This window comes from Triturus cristatus, chromosome 10 (genome assembly GCF_964204655.1).
Source record: "Triturus cristatus chromosome 10, aTriCri1.1, whole genome shotgun sequence".
NCBI classification, from domain to species: Eukaryota; Metazoa; Chordata; class Amphibia; order Caudata; family Salamandridae; genus Triturus; species Triturus cristatus.
In genome coordinates this window covers 102,840,515-102,867,825 of record NC_140593.1, presented here as the reverse complement: position 1 = coordinate 102,867,825, position 27,311 = coordinate 102,840,515, and the positions used below count along the sequence as shown (strand labels likewise).

Here is a 27,311-nt window from a genome sequence, read left to right as displayed (position 1 = left end):
CTCTCTCCCACCTGATGTGGTGGATGTTATTTTATCGGCCAGGCGACACTCCACCAAGTCCGTTTACTCCTACAGGTGGTCTAAATTTGTAAAATGGTGTGGAGAGAGGTCCGTTGACCCTTTAAAAGCCCATCTTTCTGATGTTCTCCAGTTTGCTCTTTCCTTGGCTCAGCAGGGCTGTGCTGTGGCCACGGTTAAGGGCTATCTTTCGGCCTTATCGGCTTTTCTGTGCCTTCCAGATCAAACATCACTTTTCAAGTCCCCTGTTGTTCTGAAGTTCATCAAGGGCCTTACAAACATGTTTCCTCCCACTCCATTTGTAATGCCTCAGTGGGACCTTAATCTTATTTTAACCTTTCTAATGGGGTCCCCGTTTGAGCCTCTACATAGCTGTCCTTTGAGGCTGTTGTCCTTTAAGGTGGTTTTTCTTGTGGCCATAACCTCGGCAAGGAGGGTGAGTGAGCTTCAGGCTCTTAGTTCCAATCCTCCTTTCCTTACCTTGCATGCTGAAAGGATGGTTCTCAGGACCAGGGCTGCTTTCCTGCCAAAGGTAGTCACTCCGTTTCATTTGGGGCAGTCCATTACTCTCCCTGTTTTCTACCCTCCTCCTCACCCTTCCAAAGAGGAGGAAAGACTCCATCGTTTGGACCCGAAGAGGGCTGTTAGTTTTTATCTGGATAGAACCAAGGACTTTCGCCTTGATGACCAGCTCTTTATTGGCTACATTGGTCGTTCTAAGGGGAAGGCGGTGCACAAGCGCACGCTGTCAAGATGGATAATTCTGACCATCAAGATCTGCTACGCCCTGGCTGGTAAGACTCCTCCTGTTGGTATTAGAGCGCATTCAACTAGAGCTAAAGCCTCTACATCTGCTTTGGCCCGGGGTGTTCCTGTGGCAGATATTTGTAAAGCCGCGACTTGGGCCTCCCTCCATACTTTCGCAAAGCATTATTGCTTGGACTCTGAGATGAGGAGGGAGGGCCACTTCGCGCGCTCTGTATTACAGGATTTTCTGGTATAGGAAGGTGGACACCCTCCTCCGGGAGTGGGGACTGCTGTGGGAATCTATTCACAAGGTGAGGAATCCACTGGCAGATGTATCCATCAGAAGAACAAGTTACTTACCTTCGGTAACGCTTTTTCTGGTGGATACAGTATCTGCCTGTGGATTCCTCACTGACCCACCCGCCTCCCCGTTGTCCATCTTTGTATACCATGAAATAGGTCTTGTTGATATGCTTTTATGCTTTGTTGTGCAATTGTAGGAAATGCTTGTTTATTTAGCATTCTTTTCCTTTGTATGCTATGCATATGTGTTGGTGTATTGTATACTGTGTATACTTTGATTCTGTCGTTAGTCCACCTGTTCGCCTCGAAGGCACGGGGAAAAAATGGGTGGAACTGACGTCATCACGCCGACGTGGGCTTCTTATGGCTCCGGTGATGTCGATCGGAGTCGCGAGCGGAGCCGGTGTATTATGACGTCGCCCACGTCGACGTGGGATGCTGGGGAAGAAAAGTTCCATGGAATGCTGGCGCAGGGGATATTCACAAGGTGAGGAATCCACAGGCAGATACTGTATCCACCAGAAAAAGCGTTACCGAAGGTAAGTAACTTGTTCGTTTTGCCCTGAAATGTGCTGGATGAAAAGAAACTGATTAGTCATGTTGAAGAGGGAAGATAAAGACTTCTTCTAAACTTCATCAAAATTCGGTGTAGCGTCATTTTTAAGTGGTGTTGCGTTAGATTGCGAGTTGGGTGTGATGCAAGCACGATATGCCTTACTGGAATAAAAGCCCTTTGGCCTGAGCCAAGCTACCCCAAGGACGTTAGGTCCAACAAGTTGGTGTTCAGCGGTGGGATACTGAGTCTGTGCTTGCATCCTTTCATTGGCAGTTTGGCGCGCTCCACAACCTTCACCTGATTGTTGTTTTTATTGGAGTTTTCTCCAGGTTGTCTCCCTAATTGGAATTTTTCGAAATTGTTCTGTCCTGTGGTGTACTTCTTCTTAAAGGAAGGGTCTCCTATCGTGAAGTTCTTCTCTGCAGTGTTGGGGCCCACCTGGCAGGATGGAGTTTGAGTTGGGTAGGCTGGAAGAGTATACTGTCACCCAGCTAAAGGAATTCTGCTAGGAGAGGGGGGTATTCTTCAAGCAGGGGGCGAAGAAAATAGAACTCCAAACTAGCTTGAGAGCCTGGGTTATGGCCCACCCTAGCGGAAAACGGGAGGAGGAGGGGCCAGGACCGGACACTACGGAAGGGACAGAATCACTTTTTCCCCCTGAGAGCGGCAACATGGATGTAGGACCTAGTGCCCCTTCAAGAGCGGGTAGTAGCGCTTCGGGGGGGAGCCTGTCTTCAGCTGATTTAGTTGACAGGAGGGAAGAGAGAGGCAGTTCAAAATGGATCTAGCCCGCTTGGAGAAAGAAAGGGAGGAGAGGAGGTTCCTCCATGAGCTCCATTTAAAGGAATTGGATCTCAAGGCCTTACAGCTTGGAACCCCCAGCAGTCCCATTGGTGGCAGCGTACATAGAGAGATCACCAGAGAGCCCAGACCCTATCTGCCAAAGGACGTAGTCGCCAGCTATGGGGTCGGGGATGACATTGCTAAATGGTTGGCTGCCTATGAGGTCTCCTTCGAGCCCATGGGATCCCCGAAGTTCAGTGGGGGGGTGGTCTATAAAGGTATATGCCTCCGGTGGGGAGGGATGCCCTTTTAGCTCTGGAACAGCGAGAACAGACCTATTACCCCACCATGAAGGTCGCCCTAATTAGGAAGTTTGGGCTGACCCCTGAGAAATACAGGCAGAGATTTCGGGGTAGTCAAAAGCTGGCCACCCAAAATTGGGTGGACTTCCTGGACTACGCCAAGAAGGCCTTGGAGGGCTGGGTACAGGGCAGTGAGGTGAGGTGAAAGACTACGAGGGGTTGTATAACCTGGTTTTACGGGAGCACCTCCTCGAGAAAAGTTTTCCAGAGCTGCGTCAACACCTGGTGGACAGCAAGCTAACTAATCCTAGGAAGCTTACAGAGGAGGCGGATATCTGGGCAAGTACCCGGGTATCCTCAAAAGGGACTGGAGGGAATTTCAAAGGGGCTGGTCAGGGCGCCCCCCAGAAGAAAGAGGGGGGAGACAAAAAGAAGGAGTTCCCTAAAGGCCCCCAAAGGAGTTCGCAAGGAAAGGGATTAGGATTCCCTCCTAAGGTTGGCCCCCACAAACCCCCTTATCCTGACCGTGGTCAGCAGCCTAGGGTTGTCCGTTGTTATGAGTGTGGCGAGATTGGCATTACAAGGGGGATACCAAGTGTCCCAAGAGACCACACCCTCCCCTTGGAGGAAAGACCCCTGGGGTGGCGAGTGTAGTGCTCGGGGAGGAGTTGCCCCTAGATAAGGGTGGTGAGTTGGCAGGGCTAATCTTAGTGTCCCTAGGGGATTGTGAGATGGTTCCTAAGACCCATGTGCCCTCGAATACTACTAAGTACAGGCAATGGGTCACCATCAATGCCCAGAGTGTGGAGGCTCTGAGGGACACAGGAGCCAGCATGACTATGGTAAGGAGTCAGCTGGTGTCCCCGGAGCAGGTAGTACCCAACCTAGTCCACCCGGTTGTGATGGCTGACAACCGAGAGGGTCACTATCCGTTGGCCCAGATTCCCTTTGAGTGGGGAGGGGTTGCGGGTCCTCTACGAGTTGCGGTAAGCCCTGCCATGCCGGTCGACTGTCTGCTGGGAAATGACCTTGAACACACGGCATGGAAGGAGGTTGAGTTCAAGGCTCACATGGAGATGTTGGGGATACCTGAGTGGATTTGTGCCAAAACACGGTCTGTGACGGCCCGAAGAGGGAGTTCACAGAGGTTGGAGCCTGGGACAAAGGCCCAACCAGCTGCCAGAAAGGGTAAACGGGGACAGGGGAAGCCTGCCCCGGCATCTGAACCTCAGAAGGTGGATGGGGCGACTGAAGTGGTCCCGGAGTCTACAGAGGGGGATGTGACTTCCCTGGAGGGCTTACCTACCCCTGCAGAATGGCAGGTGGAGGGAGGACCTACTAGGGAGGAGCTTTGTCCGGCCCAGAAGGAGTGCCCTACCCTTGAAGGTTTGCGGCGACAGGCCGAAGCCCAGGCAGCGGGTAACGATTCGGGGAACTTCCACATATATTGGGAAGATGGTCTCCTCTATAGCAAACCCAAGGCTCCGGTGCATGGGTCATCCCAGGCCTTGGTAGTTCCCCAGCGTTACCGAGCCTTCCTGTTGGGTCGGGCTCACGAAATACCCTCGGCAGGACACTTGGGACAGGAGAAGACTTTTGCTCGACTTGTTCCTCATTTCTACTGGCCTCAGATGAGGATTACGTCCGACACTTTTTGTAGGACGTGTGTAACCTGCCAAGCTAGTGGGAAAACAGGGGTGAAGCTGAAGGCTCCCCTGGAACCACTGCCTGTCGTTGGCATCCCCTTTGAAAGGGTGGGCATCGACATTGTTGGGCCATTAGATCCACCAACGTCTGCCGGTCACAGGTTCATCCTGGTTCTGGTGGATCATGCCACCCGGTACCCAGAGGCTATTCCTCTGAGGACCATTACTGCACCTGCGGTGGCACGGGCTCTGATGGGGATTTTCACCCGGATGGGGTTCCCCAAGGAAGTTGTGTCGGACAGAGGTACCAACTTCATGTCGGCATACATGCGGGCTATGTGGAAAGAGTGTGGAGTCACTTACCGGTTCCCCACCCCTTATCACCCCCAGACCAATGGTCTGGTGGAAAGGTTTAACAAGACCTTAAAGGGCATGATCAGGAGTCTGCCCGAGAGCCTGCGGAGGAAATGGGACGTCCTCCTACCTTGTTTGCTGTTTTCCTACAGGGAGGTACCACAGAAGGGAGTGGGCTTCAGCCCCTTCGAGCTGTTGTACGGACACCCTGTGCGTGGACCCCTCAGCCTGGTGAAGGATGGATGGGAAAGGACTCCCAGAAAACTTCCCCCGGATGTGGTGAGCTATATGCTGGCCTTTTGTAGCCAAATGGCTTGGTTGTGGAAGCAGGCTTCCGAAAATCTAGAAGCCAGCCAGACGGTCATGAAGGAATGGTATGACCGAAATGCTCACCCGGTGGAGCTGGAGCCTGGCCAGAAGGTGTGGGTTATGGAGCCTGGGGAGCTTAGTGCCCTCCAGGATCGCTGGTCAGGCCTCTTTGAGGTGATTGAAAAGAAGGGTAAGGTCACATATGTGGTGGACCTTAAGACCCCCAGGCAGCCCCATCGAGTGCTCCATGTCAACCGCCTCAAACCCCACCAAGAGAGACCAGAGGTCACGTTGATGATGGTGACTGATGGATCAGAGGAAGAGGAAAGTGAACCTCTTCCTGATCTTTTCGCATCCCAGGAAAAGGATGGGTCGGTGGAGGGAGTGATCCTCTCACCATCCCTAACTCCCGAACAGCGGAGGGACTGCCGCGAGGTTTTGGAGCAGTATGCCTCCTTGTTCTCCCTTATCCCGGGAAGGACTCATCTGTGTACCCATGATGTGGACACAGGGGACAGCCCACTTGTGAAGTCCAAGTCCTACCGTTTATCGGATAAGGTGAAGGCTAGCATCCATGGAGAAGTCACCAAGATGCTAGAGCTGGGGGTGATTGAACCTTCAAGCAGTCCCTGGGCCAGTCCGGTGGTACTGGTACCCAAAGCTGCCCCGCCGGGCACCACCCCAGAACTCCGGTTCTGTGTGGATTACAGGGGACTGAATTCTGTTACAAAGACCGATGCTCATCCTATCCCGAGGGCGGATGAGCTCATTGACCGGTTGGGAGCTGCCCAATATCTAAGTACCTTTGACCTTACATCCGGGTACTGGCAGATCTCCCTGACAGACGGAGCAAAGGAAAGGTCAGCCTTCTCCACACCCGAGGGTCACTATCAGTTCTGTGTGATGCCCTTTGGGCTCAAGAACGCCCCTGCCACTTTTCAGCGGCTGGTGAACCAGATCCTCTCCGGGATGGAGGCCTTTTCGATTGCGTACCTGGATGACATCGCTGTCTTCAGCAGCAGTTGGGAGGACCATTTGTGTCACCTTCAGGCTGTCCTTCAGGCTTTGCAGCAAGCGGGTCTGACGATCAAGGCCAGCAAGTGCCAGATCGGGCAGGGGTCGGTAGTGTACCTCGGTCACTTGGTGGGTCGGGGCAAGGTGCAACCCCTCCAGGCCAAGATTGAAACCATCATGGCCTGGGAACCCCCCAAGACTCAGACGGAGGTCCAAGTCTTTCTGGGCCTCACTGGCTACTACCGACGCTTTGTCAAGGGGTATGGTACTATCGTGGCTCCCTTGACTGAGCTCACTTCTAAAAAGCACCCTCGATGGGTAGTCTGGTCCGAGGGGTGTCAACAAGCCTTTGACACCTTGAAAAAGGCGATGTGTGCGGCACCTGTCCTCAGGGCCCCTGACTTCTCCAAGGAGTTAATCGTCCAAATGGATGCGTCGGAGCATGGTATCGGGGCAGTGCTGTCGCAACTCAATGAGGAGGGTCTGGACCAACCTGTGGTTTTCCTGTCCAGGAGACTATTCCCCCGGGAACAGAGGTGGAGTGCGATTGAGAGGGAGGCTTTTGCGGTGGTGTGGGCTCTGAAGAAGCTGCGGCCATACCTGTTTGGCTCGCACTTCCTGGTTCAGACCGACCACCGGCCCCTCAGGTGGCTGATGCAAATGATGGGCGAGAATCCCAAGTTATTGAGGTGGTCCATCTCCCTACAGGGAATGGACTTTAGGGTGGAACATCGCCCAGGAGTGGACCACGCCAATGCTGACGGTCTCTCCAGGTATTTCCGCCTTAGTGAAGAGAACTGCCAAGGGATTGGGTAGATCTCCCCACTTTCAGCTGGGGGGGACGCGTGTTAGACCCGTCAGCCCTTTGGCTGTTCCCTCCTCATTCTATTTTTTTCCCTTTACCCCCTCATTTTTTTTTCCTGTCCACTAACTTCTTTTTGGTGTTGGTGTAGAGGCTCCGGGCGTCCCACTCTCACTATCTGAGGGAGAGGCGCAAGGTGCTTCCATGAAGAAATGAAGGAAGAGGGAGGGTAGTTTCACAAAATGGTGGTTCCAACTGTCGCCTCAGAACCTGGGCCATAGACTGCCATGAGAGGTTCCGGAACCTTCTGGGCCACTCTGGCCAGTCAGGCCCCAGGTTATAAATAGAGGTGAGGGGGGGTCGGCCATTTTAGGACTTAGTTGAGCTGTGAGGAAGTCAGGAGTAAGGCACCTGAGTGGGGAGGTGGCTGCGCTAGATAGGGAATTGACAGGTCTTCGGGTCTGCGCGACTTCCCGCAGCAGCTGACACCACCCTCAACCTTCTGACCGGTCCCTGAACACAGCCAATGACTCTGGGGGTCATCGTCATCTTGGGGCCCTCAGCGTGGTCAGAAACCCTGAAGTAGGACCAAGGGGAAGAATCGCCGTCTGGGACTACATTGCCCTCATCCTTGTTGTTGCCTGGGATTTTGACCCCAATTGGCCCTAGCGACTGTCCACCTTCCCTGGCTGTAGGGGAAGGGATCGTGCCCAATAATCCAAAGACTGGCGGGCCTACTCAACTGCTCTAATGTGAGCCTTGCACCCTTAATTTCCGCCCCCCCTGCCACTGATCTCTACCTGGTACCCTCACCGCCGCAGCTCCGGGTTTGTGGGATTGCCTGAGATCCCCAGGGAGTAGCCTAAGATCGCTGGGAGGTCTGGGGAGGTGCCGGGACTCCTCGGTGTAGCCAGCGAGCATCGCGTCTGTCGGCTGAGGAGAAAGCTGCATCCAGGAAGCACGGGACGGGACCGGCCTTGAAGCCGACGTCCTGGAGTCACGTGAGCAGGGCCAATGCCGTAGCGCCACCCCCCTGCTGCCAGCCGAGGGTGGAGGCCGCGCCCCCGCAAGCCGCGCCCCCGCAAGCCGCGCTGCTACTGGCGGCTGCGGGTGCGCTTGACTGAGGAATTGGAGTGGAGTCGAGTCGGCGCCTGGCCTGGGAGTCCGCTAAAGAGTGGAGCGGCAGCGTGGAAGTTGGCGGAAGAGCGAGGACCCCGCCAACTGAGGAAATCACCCCACGGGGAAGCCCTTATGGGAGGTGGTCGGTGGGTGTGCACTGTCCTCAACCGCCCTAAGGAAGTCTCCCTCTTGGCCGACAAGCGAGCACCGCTTCGTGAGGAGGATTCCAGGTGTACACAGTTAGCTGGGCATGATAACAGGGGGAAGGTTCTGGAGAGTACACGCTTTAGGCCAAAGGATGACCTGTTAAACCCAGTTACTGGTCCCTTGGAGAAATACCGGTTCAAGCTATTAATACCGGCACTTTGGTAAAATTCCCCACGTGTGACTGAAGTTAACGCATTGACGATTTCAAGCATAGCGCAGGAGGTAGCAGTTTGAAGTCTAGCAACAGAATAAGTTATATGCACTGCTTAACTGTAATGGAACCGTATTGGTGAGAAAGTAACCTGCAAGTAAATTGCCTTGATGTGCCTAATTGACTGCCAGCAGCATTGTTGATCTCAATATGTACCTCAATATGTAAAGGGCTGATTATTAATGACGGTATAAGGTTTAGAAAGTATAGCAGTTCGGGAAACCATCTATCAGAAGAGCGCCGTATAGACTGAGATGAACATCTGAAGTTGTGTATTATGTAAATGTTCTTTGGAGCGCAGCCTGTGAGGATTTGAATTTGCACTCCAGAGTCAAGGCAGGGTGGAAGCCTCAGGGAGTGTTTAAATATCTGCTGTGCTAAAGTAAAACACGAGGGGAATGTTACTGTCAAGTCAAATGTAATGAAATGTTTTGCCCTGAAATGTGCTGGATGAAAAGAAACTGATTAGTCATGTTGAAGAGGGAAGATAAAGACTTCTTCTAAACTTCATCAAAATTCGGTGGAGCATCATTTTTAAGTGGTGTTGCGTTAGATTGCGAGTTGGGTGTGATGCAAGCACGATATGCCTTACTGGAATAAAAGCCCTTTGGCCTGAGCCAAGCTACCCCAAGGACGTTAGGTCCAACAGAAGGGTAAACCCATTTTGTTTTACAAGACAAAACTAACTGCGTTGAATGGGACTAACACCCATTAAGACAATAAACAAATGTGCAGCACAAGGTGACTTACACAAACTACATGACTAACGTGAAGCACAGGGTGACTTACACACATTAGGAACATGACTACATTGCCTTAAATGGGACTACCACCCATAAACTGTAAAAAAGGGGAAGACACCCCTTAAGCCACCCCTCATGTAAGGGATGTGTGACTTACAATGTGGAAACGGGACAAAAACCCATTCCTATCCCTGAAACAAGGGATACAAATGCCTCCAAAAAGTGTGGTATTCCAACCCACAAAAAATGAGCAACCGGCATCCATAAACAATAAGATCAACTTCCTGTAAATCTAGTTACACACTGGTCACACATACCCCAGATAAAGTGACACATATTCAAGTTATGTCAAATGTTGAGGCTCAACCTGACCTAAAAAAAGAACTAGTACACAAATCTATTTTCACAAGCAAATCAATTCATACTACAGATCACACACTCACCACGACCGCAAAAAAACAATCACCCTGACATGCTGGAATGCATTGAGCATAAGAGTGGAAACAAACCAGCACCTACAAGACACAAGGAATATATCATTAACCCAGCATACAACAATACCGAAATCTCAGCAGTACGGACACTTTAAGCAAAACAAAGTTTAAAAGAACACTGCATAAGAACAGGGCCGGACTGGCAGCCCATCTTCAACTGTCAACATTCACACCAGGCACCCAAGCATTCCAAACATGTCCATCACACCAACATTCCACACAGAACACTCACACTGGCTGAGCAGCTAACAGAGAACATTATAAACACAGCAGGGAAATACCACAATAGCATGACATAATATAACACAGAATAGCATAACATAGCATAACACAACATAACATTATTCAACAGGTTCCTGTACTTTAAAGTATTTATACAGATCTCAAGTGCCTCCTGCTGGTGTGCTTTGAACTTTCATATTATCTGTGGCGAGTTGATTGTGAGGACCTCGTGTTTCATCACCAGTATTCCTACTGACAGAAAGGACAGTGGTGACTGTCACAGGTGTTTGCCCGTCTATTATTGGTTCTGCCAGGTTCCCACTAGGTTCCAAGGAGACTGTCATCGGTGACGGGGTGAGCCTCTTTATCGTGAGGGCACTCACTCATTTGTCACATGTTACGTCCTCTGAATTTGAGGTTCCTGCTGCTGTAACAACTCAGTCTGAGGTCTCTTGTCCTATGGCCACTGACACTGAACCACTGGTACTACCAGCATGAGACAAAGCAGTTCAGCAGACCTTGGTTTAATGTAAACATATTAAACCTTTATTTTACATTTACAACCACAGGTGTTTAAAACAATATTGATGCCATACTGATGAAAAAGTGGATAATTCTATTTATAGTTCTTCTGTGCCATTGGTGTGCGGTCAGTCTTATCAATACATACTGCCCCCACTTAGAGTTCAATCGCTTAAATGCACTGTTTGTAGACGTGTAGTATCACTTTATCTTACTCCAGTATTGGAGCTTTCATAGATTCACATGCCTGAATCATTCCCCGTCGTCGAGACGGGAGTCTCCGGTACATAAAAAAGCATTGCTTAGTAGTATAGCAAACTGAAAAAAGGCCTAGGCCCATTTTCCTTCGCAACCCATAACCTTTGTTATGTAAAAAAGGACTAAACTTGTCTCTGAACCAATCAGAGCCTCTCACCCTCTAGAACCCTCCTGAGAGAACCTTCTGCCCCTCACCTTTTCTACCGCACGTTGTGCTAGGGAGTCTTCTTTGAGCTCTGCTCAAATTCTACTGTTCGGTTCTAGATTGAAGAATTTACTCAACGCTTTTTCCTCACCAACTTCTGGAGAATGGCTGACAAGGAGAAGAAAGGTTTATTTAGAGCCTGCGCCACCTTTAAAAAAAAAATGGTTTTATACATACGACCCTCATAAGGATTGCATATACTGCCTTTATTCACACCATCAGGCAAAGGAATGTAAGGTATGTCGTACCTTTTCTAATAAAACACTGAAGGATCATGAAGGAAGGCTGTTAATTTGGCTCCAAAAACTTAAGACCAGGAAAGGCGTTGTGTCTAGTGACAGTGATGAGGCGTCAACAACTTCAAGGAGATCTCAGAAAAGAGGCAGATCTTCTCAGGCTCATACCTCAGGGGAAAGACCTGAGAAGGCTCTTAAAAAGACCACGATTGGGTCTTCAGAGCGCAGTCCCTCAAAATCTCCTCCAAGTACAGAAAAGGAGAGCAAAGGTCATGCTTCAGGGGTAAAACATACTAAGAGGACGAGTTCAGAGCCCTCAAAATTACCCCTTAAGGTTAAGCATTCAATTAAGAAGCCAGCCTCTACACCTCCTGAGAAAAAATTGGAAAAATGTACGTCGTCGACGGGACTGTCGACGAAGAAAGTAGCGTCGTCGACGAAGAAAAGTGAGGTAAAAATCACTATTGAACCTATACCTTCTCCGACGATGGCGTCATCGATGGCAGTGTCGACGACGAGAGCGTCGGCGACGACGATATCGACGATGACCACGACTACGTCGTCGACGGGATCGTCGATGACAGTGACAACAGGATCGTCGACGCCGACAACAACGACGGTAACGGCAGCGTCAACGGCAGCATCGGCGACGACAGCTTCGTGGGTGATTTCGACGGCAATCTTGTCGACGGGCTGGTCGACGAGAGAAAAACCCCCAGAAAAACAGGATTTTACCAGGAAGAGGAGGATTACCCCAGATCTTACATCTCCAAGCAAGGTGACACCTCTAGTACCATCCCACCTGTTGGAGGAAGAAGAGTCACAGGAGAAAGATAATGATGGACCCTTTGGCTACGCCAGTAGCCCCTCGAAATTGCATGTAAAATGCCAAGAAGATGACTGGGAAGATGAATATGGGGGATTTCAAGATCGTCCCCAGCTATCAGGAAGAGATGGTGAGCGTTCCATCTTCACTGCTAACGGATTTGCAGTTTATGTTGGATGATTATAAGAGGAGGCATCCTTTACCTCATACTTCCCAAAGAATACCAGTGACTACATCACACTCTATTCCATGTACGCCAGTGCGACTGCAAGCGGTTTTACCTGCGACCTTGCCTATATCACCACTACCACAACCGGATCCAGACACCTCTGATGATGATGAACAGGAAGAGAGAGAGATAAAAGACCCTAGTAAAGAATGGGACGATTATCTAATTCCGTCGCCTTCTTCTCCTTCACCGAAACCTGTCGATTCTCCTCCGGAGGACATCGGGGGGTTCCATAATCTAACGGAGAGAGCTACAAACAGATTTGCGCTCACCATGTCATCTGACAAGACAGAATGTTTCTTGTATGATTTCAAGGAGCCGTATCGTAGGGCAGTTCGATCTCTTCTGATTGTCAGTCATATATGGGAGGAAGGTCTCAAGGTCATGGAGACACCAGCAACGGTTACCCCAGTACTCGCAAGACTAGCCAAAAAATATAAAGCGCCTTCGGATGCTCCAGCTTGTCTATTAGGCCACCCCAAGCCGGACTCAGTTATAACCCAGGCGGCTCAGCAAAAATCAAGGAATCCATCAGCTCCAATTTCAACACCTCCCGACAGAGAGATTAGGCGTCTGGACAATGCGGGGAAGAGGTTTTCTTCCATGTCTGCCCTTCTAGTTAAGGCGGCGAATGCCCTGGCAATCCTGGGCAGGTATGATAAGCAAATGTGGTACGACCTATCGCCTTACATAGACAGCATTCCAGAGGCTGACAGACAGGAAGCCAGCAAGATCCTCCAGGAAGGTGAAAGGACTTCGGCTGAAGTCATAGATTGCACAATGGACATTGCGACCACGGGCTTCAGATCTTTGGGGGGAGCGCAGTCTTACGCCGAAAAGGATGGCTGAGAGCAACAGCTTTTAGGCCCGAAGTCCAGAATAAAATCTTGGACCTTCCCTTCAATGGAGAAGATTTGTTCGGGAAGCACATTGACGAGGCCTTGCAGAGTATCAAAAAAGATGCAGAAACAGCGAAATCACTGGGAACGCTGCAGTATAGGAAGGTTCCTTTTCGAGGCTCAAGAGGTAGGGGCCAATCCTCCTATAGAGGGGGTTACCAACAAAGCAGGTATACTTCTTACTCCACCTCATCTTAGCCATACCGTCAACAGTATGCGCAGCGACAAACAGGAGGTTTCACAAAATCTACTCCTAGAGGTCGAGGAGGTCGTCGGGGGAAAGACAATACCCGTCAGCAATGACGATGTTCTGAATCCAAATACACCTATTCCTCTAATGTCGTATGTTCCCCTGGGTGGAAGAATTTCCTATCATCTTCAAAATTGGCAGCAAGTAAGTATGTACCAATGGGTCCTCAACATAATACAATTCGGACACACTCTAGAGCTTCTGCAAACGCCCCCTTGTACACCGCCAAAACACCAAGAGGTCAAATACTTGCATCAGATGCGTCGAGAAATTCGGACAATGCTCCGAAAGGGAGCAATAGAACCGGTACCGAATTCCCAGAGAGGAAGGGGATTTTATTCCCGGTTTTTCCTAGTCAAGAAAAACTTTCTCCAATGGCTCCCTATTTTGGTCCTCAGATCCCTAAACACTTACCTCAAGAAGCAATCCTTCAGAATGATTTCCCTCCAAGATATTCTGCTGCTATTAAACCCAGGAGATCATATGACCAAATTGGACCTACGGGATGCGTACTTTCACATCCCCATCTATCCTTCCCACAGGCAGTACCTTCGTTTCATGGTGGCCGGAGAACACTACCAATTCAAGGTACTGCCTTTTGGCCTGAAGTCAGCCCCGACAATTTTTACGAAATGCCTGGCTCCAGTGGCAGCGGTTCTAAGGAAGCAGAAACACCAAGTATTTCCTTACCTCGACGACTGGTTAGTCAAAGCACCATCAGCAGCGTCGGCCCGGTCGTCAACAAGGGCTTGCGTGGAACTGTTTGCCAGATTAGGTCTGACTTTAAACGAAGAAAAATCATCTCTTCAGCCGACAAGAAACATCACCTTCTTGGGAGCAATTCTAGATGCAGTGGTAAACAAAGAGTTCCCCTCCAAGGAAAGACAGCTGGGAATAATATCTCTATCCCAGGCTTTTATAAAAAAGTCTATTTCAGTACGCAAGTACAAATCATTGCTGGGAACTGTTGGACTTGGCCCTTTTTGCAGGGTCATCCCTAAACTTTTTGCCTTCCTCCAGTATTTTTTCTGACCTGTTGTTGGCTATTTTATGACTCTGGGCACCTTACCACTGCTGATCAGTGCTAAGGTGCATATGCTCTCCCTATGGTAAAATGTATACATTGATTGGTGTTCATGATTGGTTTATTGGATTTACTGTCAGTCCCCAGTAAAGTGCCCCAGGAGTGCCAGGGCTTGTGAATGCCAATGCTGCTGGTGGGCCTGCAGCGCTGGTTGCGCCACCCACAGAAGCGGCCTTGTAAAATGTGTCTAGGGTCTGCCACTGCATAACCTGCGTGCAGTCTGGTACTGTCATGCTGGCTGGGCAAGTGCACACACTTGCCAGCCTCCTAAACCTTCCCTTACCTACATATTAGCCATCCCTCTGGTAGGCCCAAGGGCAGGGTGCATTGTAGGCATAAGGTAGGACATGCCCTGATGTGTGTGGCATGTCTTAGTAGTGAATTACAGCCATTTTCGTTTTTCACTATTGAAGGCTACCTGCTCTCCATAGGCCAGAATGGGCTGCTGGAGTCGCTACACGCTGTGACCCCAGTGGACTCAGAGAGCATGGTAGAATGTCAAGTTTAGTATGCCTGAACTCAGGATAATAAAATACTTCTTGTAGTCAAGTTTATTTTAATATCCTGGGTTTGTAAATACTACTTTTAGAAAGTCAGTATTTACTGACCTGGCCATTTCAGTCCGCCTCTGCTGTGTGTGTGTTCTGCCTAGCAACAGTAAGGAGCAGGGTTGGGGAATCCCCAGAGACAGGTTGGCTGCCAGGTGGTGGGTAGAGAGATGACCCCAGGATGGGTGGGAGGAGTACACCTTGACTCTTGAATAGACCTATGCTCTGCCACCACAAAGCCGGCGCCGCCCCCTGTGGAGCGGCTGATGTCTCTGCCCTGCTGCTGAAAGGGAAGAGCAGAGTCACCATAACAAAGTGCTCCAGAACTGGACTGGGCCCCCTGGCGCTAAAGAACAAAAGAATCACTGTATAAAAGTAGGAGCCTGGCTCCTAAGAAATCAGAATCCTGTTTTACCACAAAGAACCTCTGCCCGACTAGAAGGAGAAGAAGACGCTGGAGGAGCTGGCCTGCTGCTTGCCTTGCTGAGAAAGGAGAGGAAGAGACTTGCTGAAAAGACTTTGCTGCTTTGTGCTTGAACATTCTCCAAGGGCTTGATCTGAGCTTGCCCCCTGAACTGAACCCCAGGACCAGTGGGTTCTCTGTGCTTTTGCTCGTCCTCCAATTCGAGCCGTGTGTGCATCCCGCTGGAAAGAGACTGCGCCCCTCATCGCCCCTCCTAGGGCCGTGACACTCAGGAGCTTGCCTGCCTCAACCCCGTGAAGGCCCTGCTCCGTCCGGAGCCGCTCTCGGTCCCCGGGCTAGGTTGCCTGCACCCCTGTCACCGCCTGCCACTGGAGCGCGCTGAAAGCGCTGTCACCCCTCCCGCCGGAATCCTTCCAACGATCGTGATCTTCGCCGGGTCACCAGCTGCACGGACCGTGCCCTGTGACCCCGCTTCGTTATCCTTGGAACACCCCCAGGCCGCGCCGCCCCCGCTGTGGAGACCCCCCTGCACCGCCGTGCTAAGGGTCGCTGGCCGCGCCTGCCTACTTGCCCACACCCGCTGATTGAGGACCCAAGAACACTTCCCAAGCTGAGAGTCGCACCGACCGGTGCCGACCCTCCACATCACTAAAGGAGTTCCAGTATCGGGCTCGGGGCCCGCACCGCCTTATTTCCCCGTTATCCTCACCGCACCGCACGCCCGTCTCACCTCCCGCCGCCCCGGAGCTGCCGGGAGGAGCTGTGCACAGCGCAGGCGCGCCCACGACAGATGCGTGCGCCGCGGTAGGCCTGAAGTAAGTCAAGACGGGAATCCCTCAAGTGACATTGAAAAGAGACTAAAAGAGCATCCGCTTAAAGAACCGTTTGCCTGCTTGATAATCTGGTGGCATCCAAACAACGTTACTGGTCTTGTGATAAATCTGCATATTGAGATAACTATTTTTATATAAAGGAACGTATTTTCACATACCTAAGCCTGGTGTCCGTTTCTGGGGGGATTAATGTGTTTACTGTGTGTGTGATTATAATTGCTTAACCAACAACGCCTGAAGAATCGCCTTGGCTGCTCACGCCACGCACCTAGAGGGTGAGCAAGGGTCATTCCAAAAGGGGTTATCCTTTGCCCTGACGTGGAGGAGAGGGTCCCTGCTTGACACAAGGACATCCTTGCGCCAATCAGAGATCCCCGACTCTAACATTGTTGGCAGCGGCTGGGATTTTGGATTTGCATTTGTAATTTGCATACAGTGAATTATTAATCACCAGATAGTGAGAGCAGACCAAGTAACGCAGCCACAGGTTTTCATTTTCTGAACTTTGTTGAGACATCGACCATTGCGTCAGCCATGCCTGGCTCACTCCCTGCTGGAAGAGCACTCTCTGTGATTTCTGGAATAGATGAGGTGGATTGGGAGGAACTGGAGGGATACACAGTAGAGCAATTGAAAGGCTACAGTGTAAAACTCCGAGTTCCCCATGCTGGATTCAAGAGGAAGGTCCAGTACACCAAGGCGTTGAGAGCCTGGAAGGAGTCAAGAGACCCACAGAATGCGGGGGACATCGTTCCACCCGACAACCTTGGGGAGCCCAGCAGAGTCCTGTCGCCAGAGGAGCTGGCAGACAGGGCAGCAGACAGGGCGCATGCAATGGAGATGGCAAAGTTGGCAGGACAAATGGAAATGGAGAAGCTGAAGTTGGCCTTGGAGGCACAACAACGCCAAATGGAGCATGACTTCAGAATGAAGAAATATGATATGGAGCTCGAGAGGCTTGAGGCCATGAGGGTCTCAGCCCAGCAGCAAGAAAAGTGCGTAGCTCAGAGGTTGAGCTTTTCTGAGTGGGAGGAGGAATCCAGCTCAGATGGTGGCAGCAATATTGAAGTTTACAGTGCTGAGAGAGTAGTACGCACACCCAGAGATATGGCGCCTGACTTGAAGGAGGGGGTTAACATACACCAGGAGGTTCAAGGGCAGGAGGTAGCTCCAGTAGTGCGCAGTATCCCTGAAGGGAATAGGGTAACTGGCGCAGGGGTTCATGGTCCTAGTGGCGGGAGGGACACTCTACTGACTCTAGATGAGAGGTGCAGGGAGAGGGGTTCCCCCAAAACTGAAGTCCTGGTGGGTGAGTGTGAAGACCGCCCAGAAGAGTGTGGGTTGTGTGACAGAGACAGTCAGATACTGTCTTGCCAGTCTCAGGAGAGTGGGGTGGAGTACGTGTGTGAGGCACTGGATGGTGAGGTGAAGGATAGTTTGGTTAACCCTGCTAAGGGGCTGTGTGATACAATTGTGGGAGAGCATATTGTAAGTCCCTGTTTTCCAGAGCTATGCCAACACCTGTTGGAGAGTGAGTTCTCTGACCGCAGGGAGCTCACATTGGAGGCAGACCTTTTGGTGGAGTCCAGAGGGTCTGGAAAGGCATTGGGGAGTGATCCCACGATGAGTGGTCCAGGTATCTTCAAACCCAGTGTGGTGGAAGTGGCTCAGAGTAGCCCAGCTAGGTCCTGTAATAGTGAGAGGGGTGTAGGGCCTCACGTCCTGTCTGTAAGGGGAAGGAGTGAGAATGGGTTATGTCCCGGTAGTGCCCAACCTCAGTCTCAGAGCTTGGATGGTTCTTGGAGGGAACTCCAGGTGGGGAGCCTAGTCTGTCCTGAGGGGCTGCCCGTCGTGCGGGATCCACTAGTGTCTGGTGAGCTAGGAGTGTCTGTGATCAGACCTCCATCAGTTCTGGTGTCTGGCAGTACCGCTCCATTTGGGAGGGTGCAGAGGTCCAGATTGAGGGGTGAGAGGGGGAAAGAGTCCCCAGTGGAAGAACCAGTGGGTCAGGGGCCAGCCAGAAGGGCTGCGTCACCGGTGAATGACCATGGTGACACCACTTCTGTCCTGGGGGATCTTCAGGCACTGTCGGATGGACAGGGGTCGGGAGATCAGCGCCAGAACGACTGTCACGCGACACAGGAGTTCTGTGTCACCCTCAGGGGGGGCATGCGTGCTCCCCGGGAAGTCCTGGTGCGCCAGGCGAGCGTTCAGCCGCATGGGTTGGTCCCAGGGTTGGGAAGCCAGGTTCAGGTGTTGTCTGACCTGGAGGGTGGGACCACTGTAATCAGTGTCCTGACCCATGTTGCTTCTGGGGGTACCACGCCAGTTGGGAGTGGGCAGTACTCTGGAAGGGGGTGCAGAGGGAGGGAGTCCTCGCCTCTGACCCCGGCTCAACTGAAGGGTTTAGACCCCAGGTTGGAGGGCCAGGTTCAGGGTGTCCCCCCTGACCTGGACGCCCAGTTGCAGGATAGAACCCTTGAACTGGTGGGCGAATTGTGCGGGACACCTGCCCCAGGTGCCCTGGCAATTCTGGAAGGGGTACCACTCCAGGTGGGAGGGTACAGAGCCCCAAGGAGGAGGACCAGGTGTGGGAGAGGCCACCCCAGTCTTTGGTCCAGCCGCCGGGTACAGTCCCGGGGCTGGTCGGTCAGTGCCAGGATGTCATACCTGACCTGACAAGGGGGAGAATGGACAAAGGGTGCCAAGCACCTGGGGCTACTGCCCCCCGCTCCCTGGCGCTACAGAGGATTCAGAGCCCTGAGAGGCATACGGCCTGGGTCTCATCCCTGACTACTGTCAGTGGCCACTGTAACATTTTGCTGTCTGTCTGTTGGGACACACCTGTGGGCCAGTTAAGGTTAGATGTTGCACAGGTGGTGTCCCCAGGTGAGGAGAAGGGTTCCCCATGGTTTGGCTTGGTGGGCCCTGAGAGTATGGACAGAGGGAGTCCGATAGGTTCAGATTGGCGTAGAAATGGAGTCTGCCCCTGCAGTTGCGGGCCAGGTCCTTGTTCTATCGCCCCAAGCAGGGAAGACCATCACAGTGGTGATTGGTCTACCCTGCGTTTTGGCTGGAAGGGGGTTGTGTTGGACTTGGCCCTTTTTGCAGGGTCATACCTAAACTTTTTGCCTTCCTCCAGTATTTTTCTGACCTGTTGTTGGCGGTTTTATGACTCTGGGCACCTTACCACTGCTGATCAGTGCTAAGGTGCATATGCTCTCCCTATGGTAAAATGTATACATTGATTGGTGTTCATGATTGGTTTATTGGATTTACTGTCAGTCCCCAGTAAAGTGCACCAGGAGTGCCAGGGCTTGTGAATGCCAATGCTGCTGGTGGGCTTGCAGCGCTGGTTGCGCCACCCACAGAAGCGGCCTTGTAAAATGTGTCTAGGGTCTGCCACTGCAGAACCTGCGTGCAGTCTGGTACTGTCATGCTGGCTGGGCAAGTGCACACACTTGCCAGCCTCCTAAACCTTCCCTTACCTACATATTAGCCACCCCTCTGGTAGGCCCAAGGGCAGGGTGCATTGTAGGCATAAGGTAGGACATGCCCTGATGTGTGTGGCATGTCTTAGTAGTGAATTACAGCCATTTTCGTTTTTCACTATTGAAGGCTACCTGCTCTCCATAGGCCAGAATGGGCTGCTGGAGTCGCTACACGCTGTGACCCCAGTGGACTCAGAGAGCATGGTAGAATGTCAAGTTTAGTATGCCTGAACTCAGGATAATAAAATACTTCTTGTAGTCAAGTTTATTTTAATATCCTGGGTTTGTAAATACTACTTTTAGAAAGTCAGTATTTACTGACCTGGCCATTTCAGTCCGCCTCTGCTGTGTGTGTGTGTTCTGCCTAGTAAGAGTAAGGAGCAGGGTTGGGGAATCCCCAGAGGCAGGTTGGCTGCCAGGTGGTGGGTAGAGAGATGACCCCAGGATGGGTGGGAGGAGTACACCTTGACTCTTGAATAGACCTATGCTCTGCCACCACAAAGCCGGCGCCGCCCCCTGTGGAGCGGCTGATGTCTCTGCCCTGCTGCTGAAAGGGAAGAGCAGAGTCACCATAACAAAGTGCTCCAGAACTGGACTGGCCAGGCCCAGGCCCCCTGGCGCTAAAGAACAAAAGAATCACTGTATAAAAGTAGGAGCCTGGCTCCTAAGAAATCAGAATCCTGTTTTACCACAAAGAACCTCTGCCCGACTAGAAGGAGAAGAAGACGCTGGAGGAGCTGGCCTGCTGCTTGCCTTGCTGAGAAAGGAGAGGAAGAGACTTGCTGAAAAGACTTTGCTCTTTGTGCTTGAACATTCTCCAAGGGCTTGATCTGAGCTTGCCCCCTGAACTGAACCCCAGGACCAGTGGGTTCTCTGTGCTTTTGCTCGTCCTCCAATTCGAGCCGTGTGTGCATCCCGCTGGAAAGAGACTGCGCCCCTCATCGCCCCTCCTAGGGCCGTGACACTCAGGAGCTTGCCTGCCTCAACCCCGTGAGAGCCCCGCTCCGTCCGGAGGCGCTCTCGGTCCCCGGGCTAGGTTGCCTGCACCCCTGTCACCGCCTGCCACTGGTGCTCGCTGAAAGCGCTGTCACCCCTCCCTCCGGAATCCTTCCAACGATCGTGATCTTCGCCGGGTCACCAGCTGCACGGACCGTGCCCTGTGACCCTGCTCCGTTATCCTTGGAACACCCCCAGGCCGCGCCGCCCCGCTGTGGAGACCCCCCTGCACCGCCGTGCTAAGGGTCGCTGGCCGTGCCTGCCTACTTGCCCACACCCGCTGATTGAGGACCCAAGAACACTTCCCAAGCTGAGAGACCCTCCACATCACTAAAGGAGTTCCAGTATCGGGCTCGGGGCCCGCACCGCCTTATTTCCCCGTTATCCTCACCGCACCGCATGCCCGTCTCACCTCCCGCCGCCCCGGAGCTGCCGGGAGGAGCTGTGCACGGCGCAGGCGCGCCCACGACAGATGCGTGCGCCGCGGTAGGCCTGAAGTAAGTCAAGACGGGAATCCCTCAAGTGACATTGAAAAGAGACTAAAAGAGCATCCGCTTAAAGAACCGTTTGCCTGCTTGATAATCTGGTGGCATCCAAACAACGTTACTAGTCTAGTGATAATTCTGCATATTGAGATAACTATTTTTATATAAAGGAACGTATTTTCACATACCTAAGCCTGGTGTCCGTTTCTGGGGGGATTAATGTGTTTACTGTGTGTGTGATTATAATTGCTTAACCAACAACGCCTGAAGAATCGCCTTGGCTGCTCACCCCACGCACCTAGAGGGTGAGCAAGGGTCATTCCAAAAGGGGTTATCCTTTGCCCTGACGTGGAGGAGAGGGTCCCTGCTTGACACAAGGACATCCTTGCGCCAATCAGAGATCCCCGACTCTAACAGGAACGATGTCATCTTGCATCCCCCTCGTTCCTTTCTGCAGGCTAAGGATGCGTCCGTTGCAAGAGCAGCTGGATCTTCAATGGCATCAGGAGAAAGGATCCTTCGAAGATATACTCAGGGTAACGCCGACCATGGTTCACGCGGCTACATGGTGGACCCGAAAACGGAACATCTCGCATGGCTTTCATTCCTTACTCAACCAGCCCCACTAGTGATTACGACAGATGCGTCCTTGGAAGGCTGGGGAGCTTTCCTTCAGGACCTCCAAGTCAGCGGTCGCTGGAAGTGGCACGAACAGCAAATGCATATCAACCTCTTGGAACTCAGAGCCGTCCGCTTAGCATTGTTAGCGTTCCTACCAAGGATTCAAGGGTCAGCCGTGTTGATAAGAACAGACAACACAACAGCAATGCACTATTTGAACAAACAGGGAGGAACAAGATCATTCTACCTGTCTCATGAAGCCCAATGGATATGGGAATGGGCACTGCAACACAAAATATCCATTACAGCGGAACATCTTCCAGGAGATCAGAACATCAAGGCGGATACTCTCAGCAGGCTCAAATCCGCCTGCCACGAATGGGAGATCGACCAAGGGAGTCTAAACAGCATCTTCCAAAGATGGGGAAAACCGACAGTAGACCTCTTCGCAACAGTGGAGAACAAAAAATGCCAGTTCTTCGCAAGCTGGCTTCCCCAACGGAGATCTTGGGGGAATGCGTTTTTGATGGCATGGTCAGGCTTTGCATACGCCTTTCCTCCAATTCCCCTCCTGCCGCGGGTTGTTATGAAGATCAAAAAAGAACCATGCAGGATAATCCTGATAGCACCATGGTGGCCCAGGCAACATTGGTTCGCGGAGCTTCTACTACTGTCGAAGGAACGCCCGATTCGCCTCCAACCGATACCGTCACTCCTGACGATGTTCCAGGGGGAAGTACTTCATCCGGATCCAAAATTACTGCACTTAGCAGCCTGGCTCCTGAATACTGCAAATTTCAACATCTGAACATCCCAACGGAGTGCAGGGACATACTATCTAAAGCCAGAGCGTATAGTACGAACAAAACATACAGGATGAAGTGGAAGAGATTCTGTTTATGGTGCAAAAGATGTAACATTCATCCTCTGAACTCGGCGGCTCACGAGATTATTCCATACATCTTGCTTTTGGCAAAGTCCGGTTTGGCTCATGCATCTATAAAGGTACACCTAGCCGCAATATCACGCTACAGAAGGACTGCCTCTGATCCATCTCTGTGGTCCGCTAGAGTCATCAAACAATTCATGAAGGGATTGTTCCGGGTTTTCCCTCCAATAAAACCTCCACCACCTCTCTGGCAATTGAACATTGTTCTTTCCCAGTTAATGAAACAGCCCTTCGAGCCAATACACAGGGCAGATCTAAAATTCCTGTTGTGGAAAGTTGCACTTCTCATTGCGCTCACTTCAGCCAGGAGAGTGGGGGAAATTCAGGCTCTCACGGTCCAAGACCCTTTCTTACAATTCAAGGAGGATAGAATGCTACTCAGGACTAATCCAAAATTCATTCCAAAAGTACCAACTGATTTTCATTTAAATGAGCCACTAATTCTCAAACGATTTTTTCCTCAACCAACATCAGTGGCGGAAAGAGCTCTCCACTCGCTGGATGTCCAACGCTGTCTAAAGTTCTATTTGCAAAAAAACTAAGCCTTTCTGCAAGTCTTCACAACTTTTTGTTGCCTTCAGCGCACCCAGGAAGGGTTTCCCTTTGTCAAAAAGGGGAATTGCCAGATGGATTTCCAGTGCGATAGAGTATTGTCATCAGGCAGCTGGTCGACCTCTGAATGCACGAGTCTGTGCCCATTCGACAAGAGCAGTGTCCACCTCTACTGCTTTATTTGCGGGAGTGCTGATCCAGGATATCTGCAGGGTGGCGACCTGGACGAGTACGCACACCTTCACCAGGCATTACTGCTTGGATGCAGCCACAGGAAGAGATGTGGCAGTGGGGAAATCGGTGCTGAGGAACCTTATCCAGTAACGGTGAGCCTTCTTTACCATCCCTCCTTCCTTTATTATCTACATTTGCACATTTTTATTGTTGTTTATTGTATTGGATACAATTTGCAAAGTATTTTTGATATGTGTGTTTTGGTTTAGAGATACCGTTTTTATCACACTATATATGTTCCCTTGTTTCAGGTCTTGGGTAACAAAAAATGTGCATTTATTTACTGCTCGCTATTCTGATTCAGGCATGTGAATCTATGAAAGCTCCAATACTGGAGTAAGAAAACAAGTTACTTACCTGTAACTGTAGTTCTCCAGTATTGGAGTTTTCATAGATTCACATGCAACCCACCCTCCTCCCCATAGAGACTCACCTCGGATTTAGCACAAAGAGTGTTATTGCACAAGTGCATGAAAATCTGAGGGGCAGAAGGTTCTCTCAGGAGGGTTCTAGATGGTGAGAGGCTCTGATTGGTCCAGAGACAAGTTTAGTCCTTTTTTACATAACGAAGGTTATGGGTTGCAAAGGAAAATGGGCCTAGGCCTTTTTTCAGTTTGCTATACTACTAAGCAATGCTTTTTTATGTACCGGAGACTCCCGTCTCAACGACGGGGAATGATTCAGGCATGTGAATCTATGAAAGCTCCAATACTGGAGAACTACAGTTACAGGAAAGTAACTTGTTTTCTTGCCACCTACTCTCTCATTCAGTCACTCAACCAATAACTCTCCACCCAGCCTCCCACTCACTCATATGAACACGTACAACTGCCTCACAACAAACCTGTTTTTCGACTTGCTTACTCCTCACACGTGCTCACTCAATCACACCTACCAGTTCGCCCACTCACTCACTCATTTATCCACTGACTCACTCTCTCACTGCCTGACTCACCCACCTCCCACTCAGCAAACTGACTACTCGCAGACTTGTGCCCCGGTGCCAAGACCATCTTTTAAAAGTAATTGATATCACAAAGAGTGTGATATTTACGTGTATTATAATATATAATCTGTTTCCTCCCCAGACTCTGGTGAAGCTGCTGGCAGCCAGGGATAACAATGTACTGCTGGGAGCCCTCCTGGCTCTGACCAGCTTGGCAGAAAGGTGAGCTCATTGTACTGTGCTTTGCTGTTCTTTTGATTTACATACTGGCACAATCCGGTGTCATTATCAGTCTCTCTGCACTGCTTTGCTACAGAGGAGTATGTGAAATTGTTATATAATTATCATTATAAATATTTGTTAGGCACACAAATCATCCTCGTGGGCTATTGTTCTAGAAAACGTGCTCCAAAACACATTTGTTTTTTTTCTGTGCCAAAAAGAAGAATGTCTTGTTTATAGTTCAGTTGACCTGTGGTCCAAGGCATAGAGAAGCTGATGGATCACGTGACAACATCGTCACTTCCTCTGCCATATTGTTCTAGCTGCTTCAGGTTGTTAAGGCCAGACCCCTATGAAGCTGGCTTCTCCCTGTATTCCTACAGAAACCTCACTGTTACTGACTCAACGTACATCACCTTACATATACAACACATCTTCAGGGGACATTCTGTACAGGGCTGCTGTGTGTGTGTGGAATCAGGTTGCCTGGGACACACCTTTTAATATAGGCCCTGATCTGTACCTCACTTAGGGAATCTTTAAACTTCAAAAAGCAGTTGTAGCAAATTCACCTTTTCTGCATGGTCACCCCAGACTTTTTACCTTTTTCTGGATCCTACTTCTGCTGGCTTTAAGGCTCTTTGTGCTTTACCACTGCTCAACAGTAGTACAGTGCTTCTCCACTAAAGCATGTGCTGTACATTGTAAGCCCTTAGTTGGGCTTGTAAACATTCATATAAGACCATTGTAATTGGTACATAAAGTGCACCATCTGGCATGGAAAAGTAAATGTCACGTGTGGCTGTAGTGTATATTTACACCACCCACATATGTGACAAAAAAAACATTTCTACGAGGATTACTGCTGTCCTCTGGCTAGCCTGCAGTTTAAATGTATTGCAGTGATCCATGGCAGGGGAGAATGACTTTGCCCTTTTATGAAAAGTCTATTGTTATACATTCATAAGTTACCTCTAAAGTTATCACGATTCACTCCCTGTGCTCCCGTGCCCACCACCAGTGGGCTGAATTGTGGGGCTTTCCAGTGTTCTAATATGCTTCCAGACACTCCCCTGCATGCATATACTGACTTCCAGGCATTTGGACACCATTTAGGAATTGACATCCATTCCCAATCCATGCCGACCTTTGTGGAAGCCAGTCTGCTCATGCTGGAAACTCCATTACCTATAATCCCCTGCTCACTGCTTTGTCTCTACTCCTGCTGGATACGGATGGGTGGATTAATTCAGCTCACCTGTGGCTGGCTGCTGCCAGCCTTCTCACACCTGATGCTTGTACTTATTGTGAGCTCTTTTAAGCCCCAGCTCCCTTCAGCCTAGGGTTGGTCATTGTAGCTTTTGCTATCCTTGTTTCCAGTGTTTCCTGAGCTTTAGTTATGACTTGTTCCTGACCTGCTGCTGTTTTCCTTGTTTCTGAATTAGCACTGCCTGCAGTGCTACCTTGACTCCTGAGCTTTATCTCATTTCTAGTTCCTGCTCCTGAGCCTTAGCATTCCTTGTTCCTGAGCTACAGCTGGTTCCCTCGTTCCTGAACTAGCACTGCCTGCAGTGCTATCTTGGCTTTTGAGCGTTTGCTAAATTCTTGTCTTGCTCCAGCACTGCCTTCAATGCTACTTTGTTTTCTTGATTCCTGAACTTTCACTATTCTAGTGTACCCTTGTAGCCTCCCCTTCTGTATATCCTTTTCCAGTCCCTGCCTTTCTTCCCATTTCCTTGGTTCCAGTTCCTAGTTTGCTGTCTTTCTATTCTGCTATCTTGCTTCTGTTGCCTTGTATGTGTGTTACCTGCTTTCTGCCAAGTGTGCCTGTGATTTCCTTCCTTTCCTGTTGAGCACTCCTCCTTGCTAGCTCCTTGTCTATTGTGCTTGTGTTTAGTTCTACCCCCTTGCTGTTACTGCCTTGATTAGATTGTGAGTATTGTCTCTGAGTTACATTTATAACATCACCATAGGTATAAGCTCCACAGACCCTGCCTTTGCATGCATATCCTACATTTGGGTATTTGCAGTCAGTATCTGTAACAGCAATTGTGGCTGAGAAACTTACTGAGATTCAGTCTTACCGTGTGGAGCTCCTGAGTGCTTTACCCCACACTCCCCTTTATTGTTAATGTTGGTTTCATATATATGTCTTGCACATTCGTCCTGGGTGTAGTTTTTCTGAATGCTAAATTGCCTTGTGAGTGCCCTTCCTTTCTGAGTCTTAGCCATCTTGTTCCTTTGTGCAGGCTTTCCCTTTGGATCTTTTCTCCTCTGACTTCTTGTATGATCCTGGGCAGCGCTGTGCTCCTCTTTCTGTGTACGTTTTCTATCCAGTTCCCAGTCCTTGCCCAAGTCCCTGACTGTGTTCCCCACATAGTCCCGGACAGTCCCTGACAAAAGTGTGCCTTGTAAAACCACAGGGTCGACTGCTAATAAATACATTTAGGGCTGACTACAAATAGGGATTTGTGTGCCCTCACAGTGAAATGGAACCAGAAAGTTAATTCACGTGTAGGCGTGGCTAGACTGTTCTCTAATAGGCCACAGTTAGGAATGGGCTAGAAAAAATGCTTCAGAGATATTTCCTGCTTAGTTTTTATTAACGTTTGCAGACTTTTGTTACCGTAAGCAGAAAAGTAACTTTGTAAAAATGTAATTTAGGTTGCCT

The 27,311-nt window shown here is 50.5% G+C and overlaps 1 protein-coding gene across 2 annotated transcripts in view; it reads left to right on the top strand.

Moving 5' to 3' along the window:
* The window catches only part of NEK10 (NIMA related kinase 10), a 1,348,206-nt gene that overhangs the window by 464,504 nt on the left and 856,391 nt on the right, over positions 1–27,311 (top strand). For both annotated transcript variants that reach the window (XM_085630543.1, XM_085630544.1), the window contains exon 10: positions 24,561–24,640. In XM_085630543.1, coding sequence (XP_085486669.1) covers positions 24,561–24,640 — 80 coding nt within the window. The remainder of the gene's footprint in view (positions 1–24,560; positions 24,641–27,311) is intronic.